The following is a 15,404-nucleotide window of genomic DNA, read 5'->3' as shown; positions in this document are numbered from 1 at the left end:
CTATAGGCTTTTCCTAGTTTATGCAAGTAAACCCTATGACTCTGGTAAAGCTGGTGATTTCTTTATTACTATAAAGAAAGGAGGACAGATGAAGTGAACAGGTTAACTAGTCTCTCACTCACTTTCTTAAGGACAGCAACAGGCATTTATTCTGGAAGATACTGTATATGGAAATTTCCATAATAAAACATACATTTTTTATGATTGGTCAGTAACAGTTTGTTACTATGTAAGGTGTAAACAAGGTCATAAAGTTAGGCAGTTAGGTTAGCTTTGGGCGATTAACTAAGACTTAAATTAGCTAAGATCCCAGTTCCCTTTCATGTTTCTAAATCACATGTAGGATACGTGAGTTAGAAGACCTTGGAGAAACTTAGGCCAGCTAGGAATGCACAAAACAGCAGAACAGTTCTTTAGGGATTAATTGTTAACTCATAACTGGCATATGTTCTTTAATGTGGAAAGGTTAAGTCTTCCATTAAAACTACTTCTTCATTTGCACATAAACTACACATAAACACTTAATTTGACTATAAGATGTTAAAGTACAGTATAATCAGCATTTGTATGTGGAGGTCTATAGCATACTTCTAAAACTATAACTTCAAATGAGTTTTAAATTAGTGTTACCCATATAGATTCAGAAACTCTATTGATTCCTCTAGCTTTAGTTCCTGACTTTATTACACTTTCTGGTGTAGTACACTACTATTCCATCTTCTTTCTCTCCTGTCTCTCCAGAACAATGAGAATAGTGTATAGCCCCTTACAGTATGTTACAATCATTTCCATAATTTTTGGTTAACTATGTTCCTGTGATTCTGTTAACATCATAAATGCCTGCTAATGTAGCTAATGTGTTTCTCATTATCTTAGCATTAAGATATAATCATTGAATTACTGTACCTAATCATTTCTTTAGTTTTCCCTTTGTTTTATCCTTGATCTTTGCTCCCCCTGTAACTTCCTTTTTGATATTTGATTTCTTTCTGGTCCCATTCTAGTTAAGATGTTTCTTTATTTCATTGTGGATTCTTGTGCAATGATGACTGCGGCCTGCCTCACTGTGGCACTGTTTTGGTGACAATGCAGCAGTGGAGTGAGACAGATACAAAATTACAACAAAAAACAGTCTGGAACCCTGTAAAAAATCCTGTTGCTTGAAGACTATAATTTAACCAGAGCCTCAGGTAGGCAGAGTAGTAATTTAAAGACCATTTTGTCTTCAGCTGATTTTGAATAATAGACTGAAACTCACAAACCAATATTAATAAGACTAATTAGTATTAATAATAACAAAATTAATTAAAGCAGTTGTTAAAACCCCAATATGGCTTAGTCTAGGGGCAATTGGGGACTAACATACAGTATGAGCCAGAGTTTAAACGGACGGAAACACACACCAAAAAAAACACTACACTAGTCTACGATAGTCTCCTGAGAAAGGGGGTGGCAAAGCCAAAGCAAAGTCTTCCGCAAGATATCTGTCTACTCTATCTCAACTAAGCTATAATGGAAAACTAAAAAAACACGGAAGCCACAACAATCCCAACCCTATACCACAGCCAAGAAAACAAATCTGATACGTCTCGCTTTTGGCCATTTCTTCTTCTAACACTACTACAGACCCTCTCTGGACGTCCCGTACTGGCATTTAAAACCGGACCGCTCTCTTCAACCAATTCAGAGAGAGACCCAATTTAGGGACACACCCACCTCTTACACGGGAGAGGAGTAAAAAAAAAACAGAATGTCACACAGTGGAAATGTCCTGTGTTTCTACATTAGGTCTCAACTCATAATTTCAGTGTCATCACAATATGGCCATTTTTGTTCCTCTGCTATCCTCCTTGAACTCTACGTGGGTGTTTTGTTTACCCGTACTTTTTATTTTTAAGGCAACAGCTATAAGGCATGACAGCAAACAAATGTCATTCTCTGCTTAAAATAAATCAATGCAGGCTGTGAGATGGACAACAGGTGGAATTGCACACAAAAGCTGTTGGAACTTTGGAAGAATGCCAGCTCCACTTTATGGGTAGAGTGGCAGTGATGCTGTTTTACTTTCAGAAATGATGACTGTCATTAGTCTTGTTACTGAATCTGGACTTCAAACATTCCAGACTCTTCACCGTATTACTTTTTATTTTCCAAATTAGAATGTTGATTCCAAACCATGCTTTACCCTCCACTCTCTTCAAAATACATATAGAATGTTATCAGGAAACCACAGATCAAATCTTTTTTTTTACCACAGATGTGGCTAAAATAATCTAGAATCTAAATATTTGGCTGCTTTTTTGATTATTCAAGTTATGCCTTTGATATACTGTATTTCATACCCTTATTCCTGTGGTGGTGCAATGTTTCTTTTTATATTGAAAAACAATTCCCCATGGCAGAGACAAGAGGTGTATTGTCTGTTTGAGCAACTATTTTACAGATACATATAACGTCTGGGGTAATCAAATCTTCTGGATCTATCCAGTCATCTGCAGGGAGACAAAAGAGATGGTGTTTCTCTTCCAGAAAATCTTAACTGTAAATAATTCCCCCTAAGAAGATATTCTAGAATGAAATTGAGTTCTTACTATTCTATCAGTTGAAATACTACATATATTTTTGTCCATTTAATTTTGTTGTATCTTTTTCAGTCTGTGTTTTGGCTTCTGCTTGTGGAGTCTTACAACAGAGTAACTCTTTCCATTGACACTTCAACATTTTGTTAAAACAATTATGCTTCAGATAATCCTTCTAAATTGTAAAAAAAAAAACAAAATTTGTGTGTGCATGCTTTAGCTGGAATTAGGAGGAGTATTGTCTTTCTGAGCCTTCCTCTTTTATTTCTTTCTCTGAACACTGAGAGGTTCCACTTACTCTGGTTTCAGAAAGCCACATGCCTCTGGCTGGAACAGCACCAGCTGTTCCTGTCCATCTTGTCAGCCAAGACTGAAAATTCTTGAACACTCTTAAGAGTCAAACGACAGGCCCATTGCAGAGATGGTAGAATCCATGGGAACTATTTGCAAAACATGATTTTAAAATGAAACAGACAGATGGTTTTGTGATGCTTGTTTGAAATACACCCTTCTTGGACTAAATATGATGCTTTCAGAACACATTCCACTTCTACAAATCCTCATTTTGGCACAGTTCAGCCTTAATGCGGGACATCAGAAAGGTTGGTCTCTAGTTCTGGTTATGCTTTAATGGTTGTATAACTGTAACAAATCTGATCTTGTTTTTCTTCTTTTAGGAATTTTAACTGTTCTCTGAAGAAAAAGTCCCCTTTTATTAATTTGTAATGTTGTCCTGTTCAAAACAAAGTTCCTATGTGTGCTGTACTGTTGTCATCATGTTTAGAATTAATTTCAGTAGCAAAATTTCAATGCATTGTGTTTTTGGAGTAATGGTTTTATTTTTTAAGCAGGAATGACCTATCCTTTTAGAGATATTTTATAGCTGAATTAAGAGCATTATGACTTTGTGTGATGCTAATGGGTTATGGTGTCTAAATTTCTAAATTTATAAAAACAGCACTTATTATGACTTTGTATTGCTGCAATAAAGAAAAAAAAACATTTTTCATCAGTGATCATAATAGACTTAATGTCTTCAGCTTACATTTTTTCTTGAAATTAATGCAGGATTTTAAAGATTTGAAATGATATGATCAATTGTATGATTCACTGTAAAGGCGAAATTCTCTGGATTGCAGCTTTACATTTTCAATACTATTCCTAGCTTGAACAAGCTGTATAGACATAAGTGATGTTCAGTCCAAAGTTAGGGTTGAAAATGTAAGTACTATATATGTAGGTAAGACAGAGATAATAAATAGTCATTCTATGGATAGAGTAGATATGAATGAAGATAGATTTGGCAAGTTAACTCGGACATGCATACTGAGAACTCCATACTGTCACATATGGAAAAATCTCATACAGAGATTAAACTAAGACTGGGAAGTTTTTCTACCCCCAACCAATACGATGTTGGGGGTCATTTTAGGGAGAGCCAAGTAATAATCTTCCTGAAGTTTTAGTCATTTTATTTTTGAATGAATTAAAAAATGAAGTTCTTTTAAAGAACTTGAAAAAATACAAGACTTCTAACTGTAAAATAATGAGCATATCAATTAATCTTTATACAGTACGTGTGTTAACGTATTTTTTACAAACTGTACATTACTTTCTACATAAAGCCAAATTCTGTTATATTTTAACAGTTCTTATCTTATTTTTAAAACTTGTTGCAGTAAATAAGACATTGATATTATTTGTAGTTACTGTAAAACACGAGTACAAACTGTTAATATTACTTTTTTTAACTAAAGTAAAAGGTCACACTTTTACTCCATGCTTGTGGCTTTTCTAGAATAGTCTGTCAGACTGTTTATTTAATACCCGTGTCTGTTCCACATTAATTAATATTTTTGTTACAAACAATCCAATTACAAAACCACTCAGAGCAATCACCACAGGTATATTAGTTGGGTAAAAAGAGTAATATTATGAGTTAACATAACCAGGCTGCACAGCTATAGAATAATGGAAAATGGAGATGGTTGTAATAAATCTTATGATGGTGGTAGTTTAATGATTAGCAATTAATGCCAGCTTCAGGAGTTGGACTTGTATTTAGTAGATGTACAGCATTATGCTGGATTCATTCTGAGGCCTGTGCACAAGCTGTAGTGACAGCAAGACCACAACTGACATTATCCCAATACCATTCAACATAATATTGTTCATCTTCAGAGGTATCATCAAGATTTTCTCTATCAATCTTGGATCAATGATGTACCGGTTCACCATATTGCTGGATATTAATGCAATCAACAAACTGTGAGATGAACTTAATAGGTGTGCATGTTAGTTTCAACTATCAACTAATAAATTTTAATGATCTGACAGTTGGTCTACAGATTGATTAGAGCAACATCACCCTAGTCCATGGGCAGGATATCTGTGAGCCCATGACATGCTCTTAGTGTTCAAGCTGAAGGTGAGCATGCCAAGTATTGGTCACTTACATAGTTATTGTATATCTGAGCTAAATGCACAGTGTCACTACAGTATATTGCAAATGCAATGATGTTGCGATTATTTATAGACCAAGCCATCCTTTATCATGTGTGTTTATCTGCAATCTAAATACTGCTTATCTGAAATCTGTGATTGAAATTGTTTCAATATTTGTGTGTTAACTGTCAACTTGTTAAAGTTAGCAGCTGATATGTATAGGAAATGTGCCATTTAGAGCTTACCACAGCCACCATTGAAAACCGCTGATACTGGTTTTGATTTTTCCTGTATAATAACAATATTATTTGCAATATTGGCATGGTTTAAGTAGGTGAAACCTAGCCTGCAGATGATAAACATTTCTAGAAACACTTCAGTATTTTTCTCCTTCTCACTCACCCTCAGAAGACCTATCAGCACAACCACTGTGGTGTTTGACTTTTTATTTCTTTAATGATTGAAGTTTTACCCTAACCAATATGTGCTGTTTCACTACCAGACTGAATATTTAAATTTAGGTGGTTTGTCTATTTCACTAGCTTTACTTTATTTCATGTGGAGCTCAAGGGAATTTTGTCTTTGAAACTCTGTTTTCAGTTCTGTAAGACCCCACAGTGAACCTTACTCTTGCAGGTTAGGAATGTCTCGGCTGTGTCATGTGTCACTGGGACTTGCCAGGCATTGAGTTAAGGAAATACATTTGTTAGAACATGCCCAGTTGCAACAGAGATAATACCGATAATACAAAAAAAGTCTGGTAATATATAATACGACTTTTTGACGTATTTATCAGTTGAGTCATTAATCAGTTGCCTTTAATACAAAATACTACAGTGGAATTACTTACTGCATCCTGTAAATAAACGTATTTCAGTATATTGAATCTGACTTCATCTCACCAGTTCTAGCTCCACAGAAAGTGAATAAAACTGAAATCCTGTAGCTCTTTCACAACAGATTCACAATAGATCAAAATAATGGGAGAAACCAATTATATATGGAGGACACTTTGAAATATGCACCTGTATTTTCTAGAAATGTACAGTACCATATAATAATACTCTTTCCAGTTTCCCATTACACATGCAGAAAAGACACATAATGGTATAAATATAAAACTAATTGGATCTTTTTTCATTATTGTTGGTTACTCTTACAATAACTACAAACAATGTTTAGAGAAACACATATTAATTTATTCTAGTTTTTTTAATCACTAGTGAATGATTAGGGAATTTCAGGGCCAGCTAGACAAATATACTGTAGATAGAGTGGGTGGCAAATTAAATTGACTAAAAATAATATGTTATAATAAAATATATTTGTATCCAAACAGTTTCACCAGCTGTGATATTTTAATAAACTGAGGATGGTACAGAGTTTTATATTACAACAATAAATTTGAAACACTCCCTAAGTTAATGAAGTGATGAGAACAGTTAATACACTGTTATACACAGGATATGTTTTACACTCTTGCTCCATATATTAATAATTTGTTGAATTCAACTTTTGGCACAAAGGTGTCTTAATCAGGAAACAGAAACATCTGAAATGAAAGTTTTTTATCACTTAGTAACACCTAAGTTTAACAAAAAGTTTAACTTAAGATAAACATTGCATAGAGCAGCACCCAAATGAAAGAATGTTACAAGCTTAAAAATTTACCAATGTTACAATGTTGATACGCAGGAGAGAATTGCTTATGAATCAACAGTATAAAACTTATACAAAACATCTTTAAATTATAACATAAACTTCTAGTTTTATGTCTTGTTATAGCTTACTTGTTTTTGGTTTAATGTACCGCAAGATTAAATATACTTCTTAATATAGAATGAATAAGTTGTCACTTTAATGAGTTTTGGCACAAACAGCTACAGACAACTATAATAGAGTGCTTTAGACAATATTTAAGTTGTGCATACCAATTATGTGCAGGGATGGATAGAATCTCTTGAATGACAAACCACTGGACAGTGCTTGACTCACTGATCTTCCAGTTACCATTCATCTTACATCTTTATAAATAAATATCTTAATTAATATCTTAATTCTCTTAAATCTAAAAGAAAACCAATAAAATTACAAATGTAAGCTACTGTGAGAAAATATCATATTAATGAAATTCAAGAGTTCATAAATAAAAGACCATTAATGTTATTTAAACAAAAAAAAAACAAAATTGTCAATATATAAAACATTCCAGAGATAAAATGTTTAAAACAGTCTACAATTAATAATCAGCTAAAACTAAATGTTATTTAGTAATGGTATTTAGTAATGGTATTTATGTGACTTTAAAATAAATTACATTTAGTGCAATTATTTAAACACCTTATATGAATGAATATGAATAATTTTAATTGGTGAAATATTTTATCTTTTATACCAAAGTAACACATACAGGACAGTATCTGATGTCAAAAATGATCAAACTCAATATTGAATAAATCAAGTATCAGAGTTCAAACATATAAAGCCATAATAATTATGCTTTAGAAAATTTTATTAATTAGCTCCTAGTAGACAGTCTTCTTAATAGCCAGCAAAAATGGAGGGTAGTTGTGTCCTTTGTAACAGAAGCACAGAAATCTTATTATGATCCAGAAGCCATGGATGCCTTTAATTATAAGGCATTAAAATTTATATAAGGTCTAATTAAAATTCTGATTGGTGCATGGATGACATAGAACTTGCATGAGCAAAGGTTCGGTTTTATTATCCTACAGTAGGATACAGGTTGATCACATCAGTAAAATTTAAAATAATTAGCTCAAAAACTGCTAAAGCCAAAAGTTAATGTTGTTAAAGTTGTAGAATTAATTGTCCTCTGAACCGATTTCAGACATTTACTTCCTGAATTATGGCATAGTGTTTGTCAAAGGGAACCACAAGACAGAACATATGTATGACTTTAGTAAAAAGGCACCTGGCTGCTAAAAAGCTAATTATACTGTACTTTCACTTGTATCTCTCCCCAAAGCAAGATAGGAAAACTTAATCTGAGCATGGACCATTGGAGAGGTATTGGTAAGTCTGTTAAAACCTCCTAAATTATCAAAAAGGTCAATGGAGATCAAATTTTCTAGTGGAGTCTGGGGGAGAATGGGGCTATGGAAAGGATCACCGATGTTTTGTGTGTAGTAAGAGAAATTACCGTACATCACTGCCAAATGTCCTCACACTGGGGCAGTGGTGGAGCTTATGACTGCATGTTGGCAAAGCTGGGAGGATTATAAACATAAAAAGGTCAGCCCCTCCCATTTCAAAGAAACAACCTCAAAGAATGAGAATGTAATATAATGCAGTTGGGTTGCATATAGTCAAATCGGAGGCTACAAGCAGCCTGAATGGCAACACTGTTTGATGGGGGCAAAACAAAAGCCTCTTTTGGCTTGGTGGCCTTGGCAAGATGTATGTGCCATTAGCCCATATTGAGGTCCAGGGTGGCCTTTCTTATTCAAGCAATCAATTTGCTGACTCTGGACATTGGGTTGGTGGCTAAATGAGGTATCTTAGTTTGACACCTGTTACACAATGTTTCTTTTCAGGTTGCCTGGAGCCTCTGCAACCTTCCAGAGGATTATGATTAAGCTCCTTCATCCCTGTGCAACATATGCATCCTTCTGTTTAGATGACATTATGGTGTTTAGGCCACACTTGGATTCTCACTTGTAGCAGCTGCCAAGTATTGCTGAATACTATAAGAGACGCTGGGTTGATAGAGAATTTCCAATAAGGGGTATATAAGATCAGAGGTAGTCTAATAAGGTCACAACTTGGTAAGTTCACTGCAATTGAAACATAAAGCATTGTCCTTCAGAGTTTGGGGAAAACAAGAACAGCAGTGGGAAGAGGATAGGCATAGGTATTTTCAAAGAAGAGGTTATAGGCTACTTATGTTCACAGAGAATCTCTTATAATGTACTGTATAAAATGTACTATGCTGATCATTGTAGTAGAAAAATAGCAAGATACCGTGATGAAGGGACCACAAATACAGGCTGCCAATGCCAAGCTGATCTGTAAGGACTATTTTAGTGTCAGAGGATTCTAACACAGTTCTGGAGTGACTTACAGTGTGTGCATTAGAATTTATCCAAGATACGGTCTTTAACACCCCTACGATTTAATGAACAAATAGTGAGATTCCTTTAGCATTAGCCAGAGGGAAGATTGGTCCACCAACACCACTTCCAGCAGCAACCTGGTTTTCTTTGAAGGTCTAGCCTTGTTTGGCTTCTGAAGAGATCAGGCTACATGATGCTGCTGCTACATATAAGAATGGAGATTCACAGTTCTAGAAATGTTTTCTTTCCTTAAATTATAACAACAAGGACAGACAGACCATGAGCAGGTCTTACTGCCTACTCTACTGAAAATATTATACTTTTCTCTGAGACTCTAAAATTAGCAGCAACATCAAGGTTTATGTGTGGAGGTCTCCCAAAGTCACCCTCATGATGAATCCACATTTTCCTGTATTACATATGGAGATATAGAGAATCAATCCCAGCGTCCCAGAACTCATACACAAGACAAGTATAGTTTTGGAATCTTCCAGTCACAGATCACTTTTTCTGGCAGTCAGCTGCTGTAAATTACTAGATAAACACAATTCTAAATATGTGGAGATTGCAGGGGGGCATCCAGGAGTAATCATCAAGTAGATCTGCCTGTCAACGTGGGGGCTGAACAGGAGACTGTGCCAATGAAATGTACAGTACGAGCAAGGTTAAAAAGCGGTGTCTTAAGACAGAATGTTAGAATACACCAAATGTTACACACAGAGACAGACAGCGCATGTCCACACAAGCTGATGTCATTCAAGTCTAAGTGCATCAGAGAGGTCATTGTAATTGAGGTGATCTAAGAAGACTGTGAGTCAGTAGTCTCAAAGGTCATACTGACCCAAATATAGAAACAAGAGTGTTCCAGAATTGCTAAATTCTTCAGTGTGGCATATCACAATGAAACCTTTTCAGGCTTATTTTTGTGTTTCTATAAATGCATCCAAAATACTGTGACACAAATACAAAAAGAATTAATCTTGCACTTCATCATGGTTTAATCACACAATGAAGACTGTGCCTACTAATGATCTGGTGTTGCACAACTCCTTTCACTTGCTTTATTTCTGAAGGTCTCAGAAAGACACCATTGTCCAAAACAAAAGGCTTGTCTGGAAATTCTTTAGTTTTTTTATATTTACTAAGCTGCCAAAGCAGTTGTTCTGAACTTAGTGTCTTTGCCAGCCCTAACTCTTTCAAATGTAGGTCTTAATCTTGTAGTTTGCCGAGTGAAACCTAAAATGGGGTCCTGAATCACAGATTCCAGCTGTCTTTTTCTTCTTCCCATAATGCACAAATCCTGTTTGTAGAAAAACAATTCAGTCCATACATTCAACAAGTGACAATTTTCTGACAATGTTTCTGTGATGAACAAGTGAAATATACTGAGTTAGGACTTAACTAGTTTACTTCCATGGACTTCTTAGAAAGTCAGATACACCATTTGTTTTAAAAGTGTATTGTGCACTGCCTTCAGTGTTTAATTGTTTACAATGTCTTCAACATCAAGAGTAAAATACTGTATACAGCATAGCATAGTCAGATTTTGTGCTCCTATTATGCTTTTCTCAGCCCTCAAGTTTCATCATGTGTTTTCTTTCATGTTAAATTTAGACTTGAACAAGATCTGAACAATTTAATTTTGTCAGGTGTTCTTATTTCTACTTGCTGATATATCAGTATTTAAATTATTTTGCCTTGTGCATCACAAATTGTTGTTCAGTCTGTAAGCCTTTTAACCGATGATTTATTTTTGCTAGCACTGTTGTACAGTAAGTCAAGGGGAAGACACCATATACTGCACTTGTATTATTTTAAAATTTGAAAAAACAAAACTGCATTTTTGGAGCAGTTTTGCTTTCCTTTAAAATATATTTTTGTTTTTAGGCCTCTGTTGCATTTATTCATGGTCCTTAACTAAATAATTTTCACAGTGTTAAGAAATTTCCAAGCACAGCATTTACAGAAGTGTTTTCCATGCATAATATAATATTCCTGCTCCTAAATTGCTATTCCAAATTGCACCTGGATCCTTAACAGTTCTTCTTTCATCTCGGTCCTGGTGGAAATGACCCAGAATCTAAACTGAATATACTACACTCTGCTTGAGTAGCCTCAACTTTTTTATTATTGTGAATTACAGTATTTTGACAGCAGTTTAAGGTGTCCTAGAGTACAAGAAATATAACTCTGAAATAGTGCCTGAAGTATGTAGAATATTCCAATAAGCACAACATATGCACTTTATAGCAATGAGAAATCAGAGATAAACTATAGCTGCATCTTGGAATCATTTTGAAGAGTAAAAGTGCCTTTTGTGGGAGCCCCAGGTGAAGAGGTACAGCTGATCTCCATATGTAGTCTAAATGCATTGACTCCATTTTTGAACAGTCTACCTAATTGATGATACTTGGCAGGATTTTATGGCAATGTTAATGCTAACTCTAACATATGAGAGACTGAAAGATCAGAGGAGAAAAGAGAAGCAATATGATAAGCTAGAACAGGTGGTATGAATTTACTTTTAGGTCAGTAGGAGACAAATCCCATGGTATTAAGACAGGATCTCAGACCTTAATGTGAAATCTTGGTTTGATAGACAGATGCCTATAAATAGAATATTTATTGCTTCAAATCTCTGATTAGCTAGGATATTTAAAATGAATATATAGACTACATAAGGGAGACATACTGTACTGTACAAAGAGGATTTTTGTAAATCTGTAAAGCATAAGATGCCTGATTTTCTCCATGTCAGCTCACTTGAAGCCAAATTCATGACTATATTCAATATTGTATAAATATTATATGACAACAGTCTCTTACCTATAATCTACGTACTTAATTTATTTGACTAACATTATATATCATTTCTGATACTGTTTGTGGGTTATTCTCATTTATTTGTAATATTATTAGTACATTATGTCTTTTCAGCCCCTCGCATCACTACCCTTCTCGAAACTGTGGACGTGCTGTTGGAGCAGAATGCCACTTTTATATGTGAAGTGGATTCGTATCCTGCTTCTGAAATTACATGGACTCGTAATAATGTTCACATTCGGTAAGGACATACTTGATAGATTATGTGATCTATGTTTAGGAAATTTATTTTTTCTTGTCTTGAATACATTAACATAGGAAATACATAGACATTGATGTAGCTCTCTTATCCCGGCTTCAATTGTTTAGTACATTAAGTAACTTTATACCTTTTTTACATAGGTATATTGGCATCCCATCTTGAGGAATCCTGCCTGGAGCTTGCTCCCTTGCAAACCACGTACTGTATTTATTAAAGCAGTTAGAAAATTGATAGATGTTTTTTTTGGGCATATTCAAGATGTTCTAAATCACTATCCACCAGAATATTAATAAAACGTGTCAAGGAAATATACTGTATAGGTTTTATTGACATGGTTTAATAATGCTACTACTGCCAGCACTAGTATTAATTACAGGAGAGGTAATATTAATTAGAACATGCAAATAACATGATAAAAATGCAATAGGTAGTATCTGTACATGGTTAACCATTCAGAAGTAAATGAGTTTATCTCTATCTAGACATGCAGCATTTACATGTATGTTCAAGGATCTTTTTTGAACTTTCAATTCTTAAAGACCAAAAATATTCCAAATCCCAGAGACCCAATTCCATGATGTTTCATATGCCTCAAAACTAAGTCCTTATGTACCAACAGAAAGATAAAAATACTGGTCTTTGTGAGACCACATGCCCAATAATTATAATGAAAAGAATTGCTACTCACAAGTGTTCCTTACAACCCTTTATAAGTTTTAGTTTTTGTTCTGTAATGTAATGTGTTATTGACACACACGTAATGTGTTTTTAGAAGCTACTTTTAAAGGAGCTATATAAAATAGTTTATTATTATTATTTTATATGTAGTTAATATGTTGCCTGTAAGACGCTGGTAAAGTAAGCAATTTAAGCAATTCCTGCTTTCTTTATGCTTCTGACATAACAGGCTTTAATAAGAGTGATTATACTAGATTGCTTTTGCTGAGATTTTGTAATCCAATGGCAATAACAATATTTTAACCACCATCTCTATGGATTTTAAATTATCACCCTTCTTATTTTGTTACAAGAACTGAAATAAATTAGTTTCTTTTTTAGTCACACAGCACTCTGGGCTTGTCAATGAAACTTGATTTATTTCCCAATGTTTTTTGTGCCTTTTTATTTTATATGTTTTTACTGAATTAAAACTACAACCCAAAACCCACCTGACAAAATTCCAAACCGAGTACTTGATGACAGCTTTCAACTGGCTACATACAAGCTGCCTAGGCCAAATAGAAAATTGCCATCAAGTGACCAATAGGAATGTGCATTTAGTGAGTTGGCCAAAATTTTTATTTGATCCAGGCCCTTGTGTGTATTGAAATAACCTAACACACTGTACAGCACATTGTAAATATTCTGTGTGTCATCTGCAATGACTGTTTTTGTTTGGAACAGAAATTTTGATTCTCGTTATGTCACCAAGGAAAATGGCCAAATGTTGATCATTCCCAATGTGAAAGACTCAGATAGTGGAGAGTACTGTTGCACTGCTCGTAATGGAGTAGGAGACTCTGCCAAAAGCTGTGGAGCCCTACAGCTGAAGATGAGTAAGTGAAATAAAAGGTGGCAATAAACTATATGAAAGGTGGCATATGCTATGCAGTTAAAGAAGATCATTTGCACAAGGTGATACATATAAATATAAAGATGTATTCAGCATATAGCCTCTGAAATATGAATTTTGTGTTTAATTGCCATTCATTTATTGGTGTATCTCACCATCTGTGGAGAAGGCAATCAAGGTGTAGAATTGCTAAAGCTATTTAAAGATACTATAGCTTAGTGTTTGTTGTAAACCAATTTCCCTAACATAATCTTGTTGTAAACTTTGGTTTCCACAGAATGTTAGGTGCACATTTACAGTATAATGTTTGTTGACAAATTACACTATATAAATGTCAGCTGTTAAGAGGCTGGCTTCAAACCTGTTTTTCATGATTTAGGAATAAAACAATTCTTAAAATGTATCAATAGGGTAAGGATCTCCAGACATTTCACATTACACAATATATTTTAATGACAAACATTGTATTTGTCTTTCAGAACCCCAGATAAAACGGCATCCCACAAACATTACTTTACTTATTGGGTCAAAGGCCGTGTTACCATGTATCACACTGGGTAACCCCAAACCAGAGATATCTTGGATCAAGGGTGAAGATCTAGTAAAGGTAACTTCTGGATGTTTGCTTTTCTCCTTGAAAGTTAAGAGAACTACAGTATTTTAGAACTATATATAAACTATATATAAAACACAATTCTAGTCACACTCCAAATAAACATGAGGCACTAAAGCTAAGCTTACTATAAAAATAATGTTTCATTAAAGCTGGAAAAGCTACATACACATTTGTTATTTGATGAACAAGCTCACCCAATGAATGGCAGGGTAACATTTATAGATTTGCATATCTCAAACAAATAGCTCCTGCTTTGTTTCCCAGAAACATAAGAATATAAAAAACTTACGAATGATAGGAGGTTATTTAAGCTATCTTGCTGGCTCAGTTGTTTGCCAGTAAGTAATTGTTGATCTGAGGATGTCATCCAGTCAGTTCATGGAAGTCAGAGTATTAGTTTCAAGGAAAATAAGCCTCCAGCTTTAGTCAGTAATTTAACTCAAGCTTCCTGAGTCATCAGCAAGAATTCAACTAAACTCGCAATACCTTACATACCCCAGATTTTGCATCCTTGATCAGGACTAGCCAGACACACTCGATGTTATGTGGAGTGAGGTACTTTGCAGAGGATAAGTTTGAGTTACTATGAGGGTTGAGGCACCTTGAAGAGGCTATGTCTGTGAATAATTGCTTAATTATCTGAGCTTTCCAAATAATATTTATCATAAACACTTTTTATTTTTTTCATAATACAACATACAGTATGGGAACAGTTACGGTACCATGGCAACAGAGCACATGTGATTAGTTTATCATAAACACAAGCTAGCTTTTAGAAAGAGTTAGTGCCTCTGCCTAGGTTCCTTGAGGTATGGAAATCTCCAGAGACATCTCATCTGGGCTCATCATGCAAGATGGACACAACCAACCTTGTCTCATGGCACAGTAGAAATGTCTGGGACTACAGAAAGTCTAAAGGACTGTATTTTAATTGTATTGTAATTGTAAGCCATAGAGTCCCTCTAATTATACTTTAAATCTTACTGTACCTATTATAAATTATTAGTTTGTTGTCTTGTCAATGCTTTAC

General features: G+C 34.6%; 1 protein-coding gene across 1 annotated transcript in view; it reads left to right on the top strand.

Moving 5' to 3' along the window:
• The first annotated feature begins 2,984 nt into the window (after nt 1-2,984).
• musk (muscle, skeletal, receptor tyrosine kinase) overlaps nt 2,985-15,404 on the top strand; it is a 44,477-nt gene continuing 32,057 nt past the window's right edge. Inside the window, exons 1-4 of the mRNA XM_088909839.1 lie at nt 2,985-3,181; nt 12,038-12,164; nt 13,590-13,741; nt 14,238-14,365. Coding sequence (XP_088765965.1) covers nt 3,103-3,181; nt 12,038-12,164; nt 13,590-13,741; nt 14,238-14,365 — 486 coding nt within the window. The 5' untranslated portion in view covers nt 2,985-3,102. The remainder of the gene's footprint in view (nt 3,182-12,037; nt 12,165-13,589; nt 13,742-14,237; nt 14,366-15,404) is intronic.

Source organism: Atractosteus spatula, chromosome 3, assembly GCF_055471065.1.
Source record: "Atractosteus spatula isolate fAtrSpa1 chromosome 3, fAtrSpa1.hap1, whole genome shotgun sequence".
NCBI classification, from domain to species: domain Eukaryota; kingdom Metazoa; phylum Chordata; class Actinopteri; order Semionotiformes; family Lepisosteidae; genus Atractosteus; species Atractosteus spatula.
The sequence above is the reverse complement of the archived record's forward strand: the minus strand, read 5'-3'. Positions and strand labels throughout refer to the sequence as shown.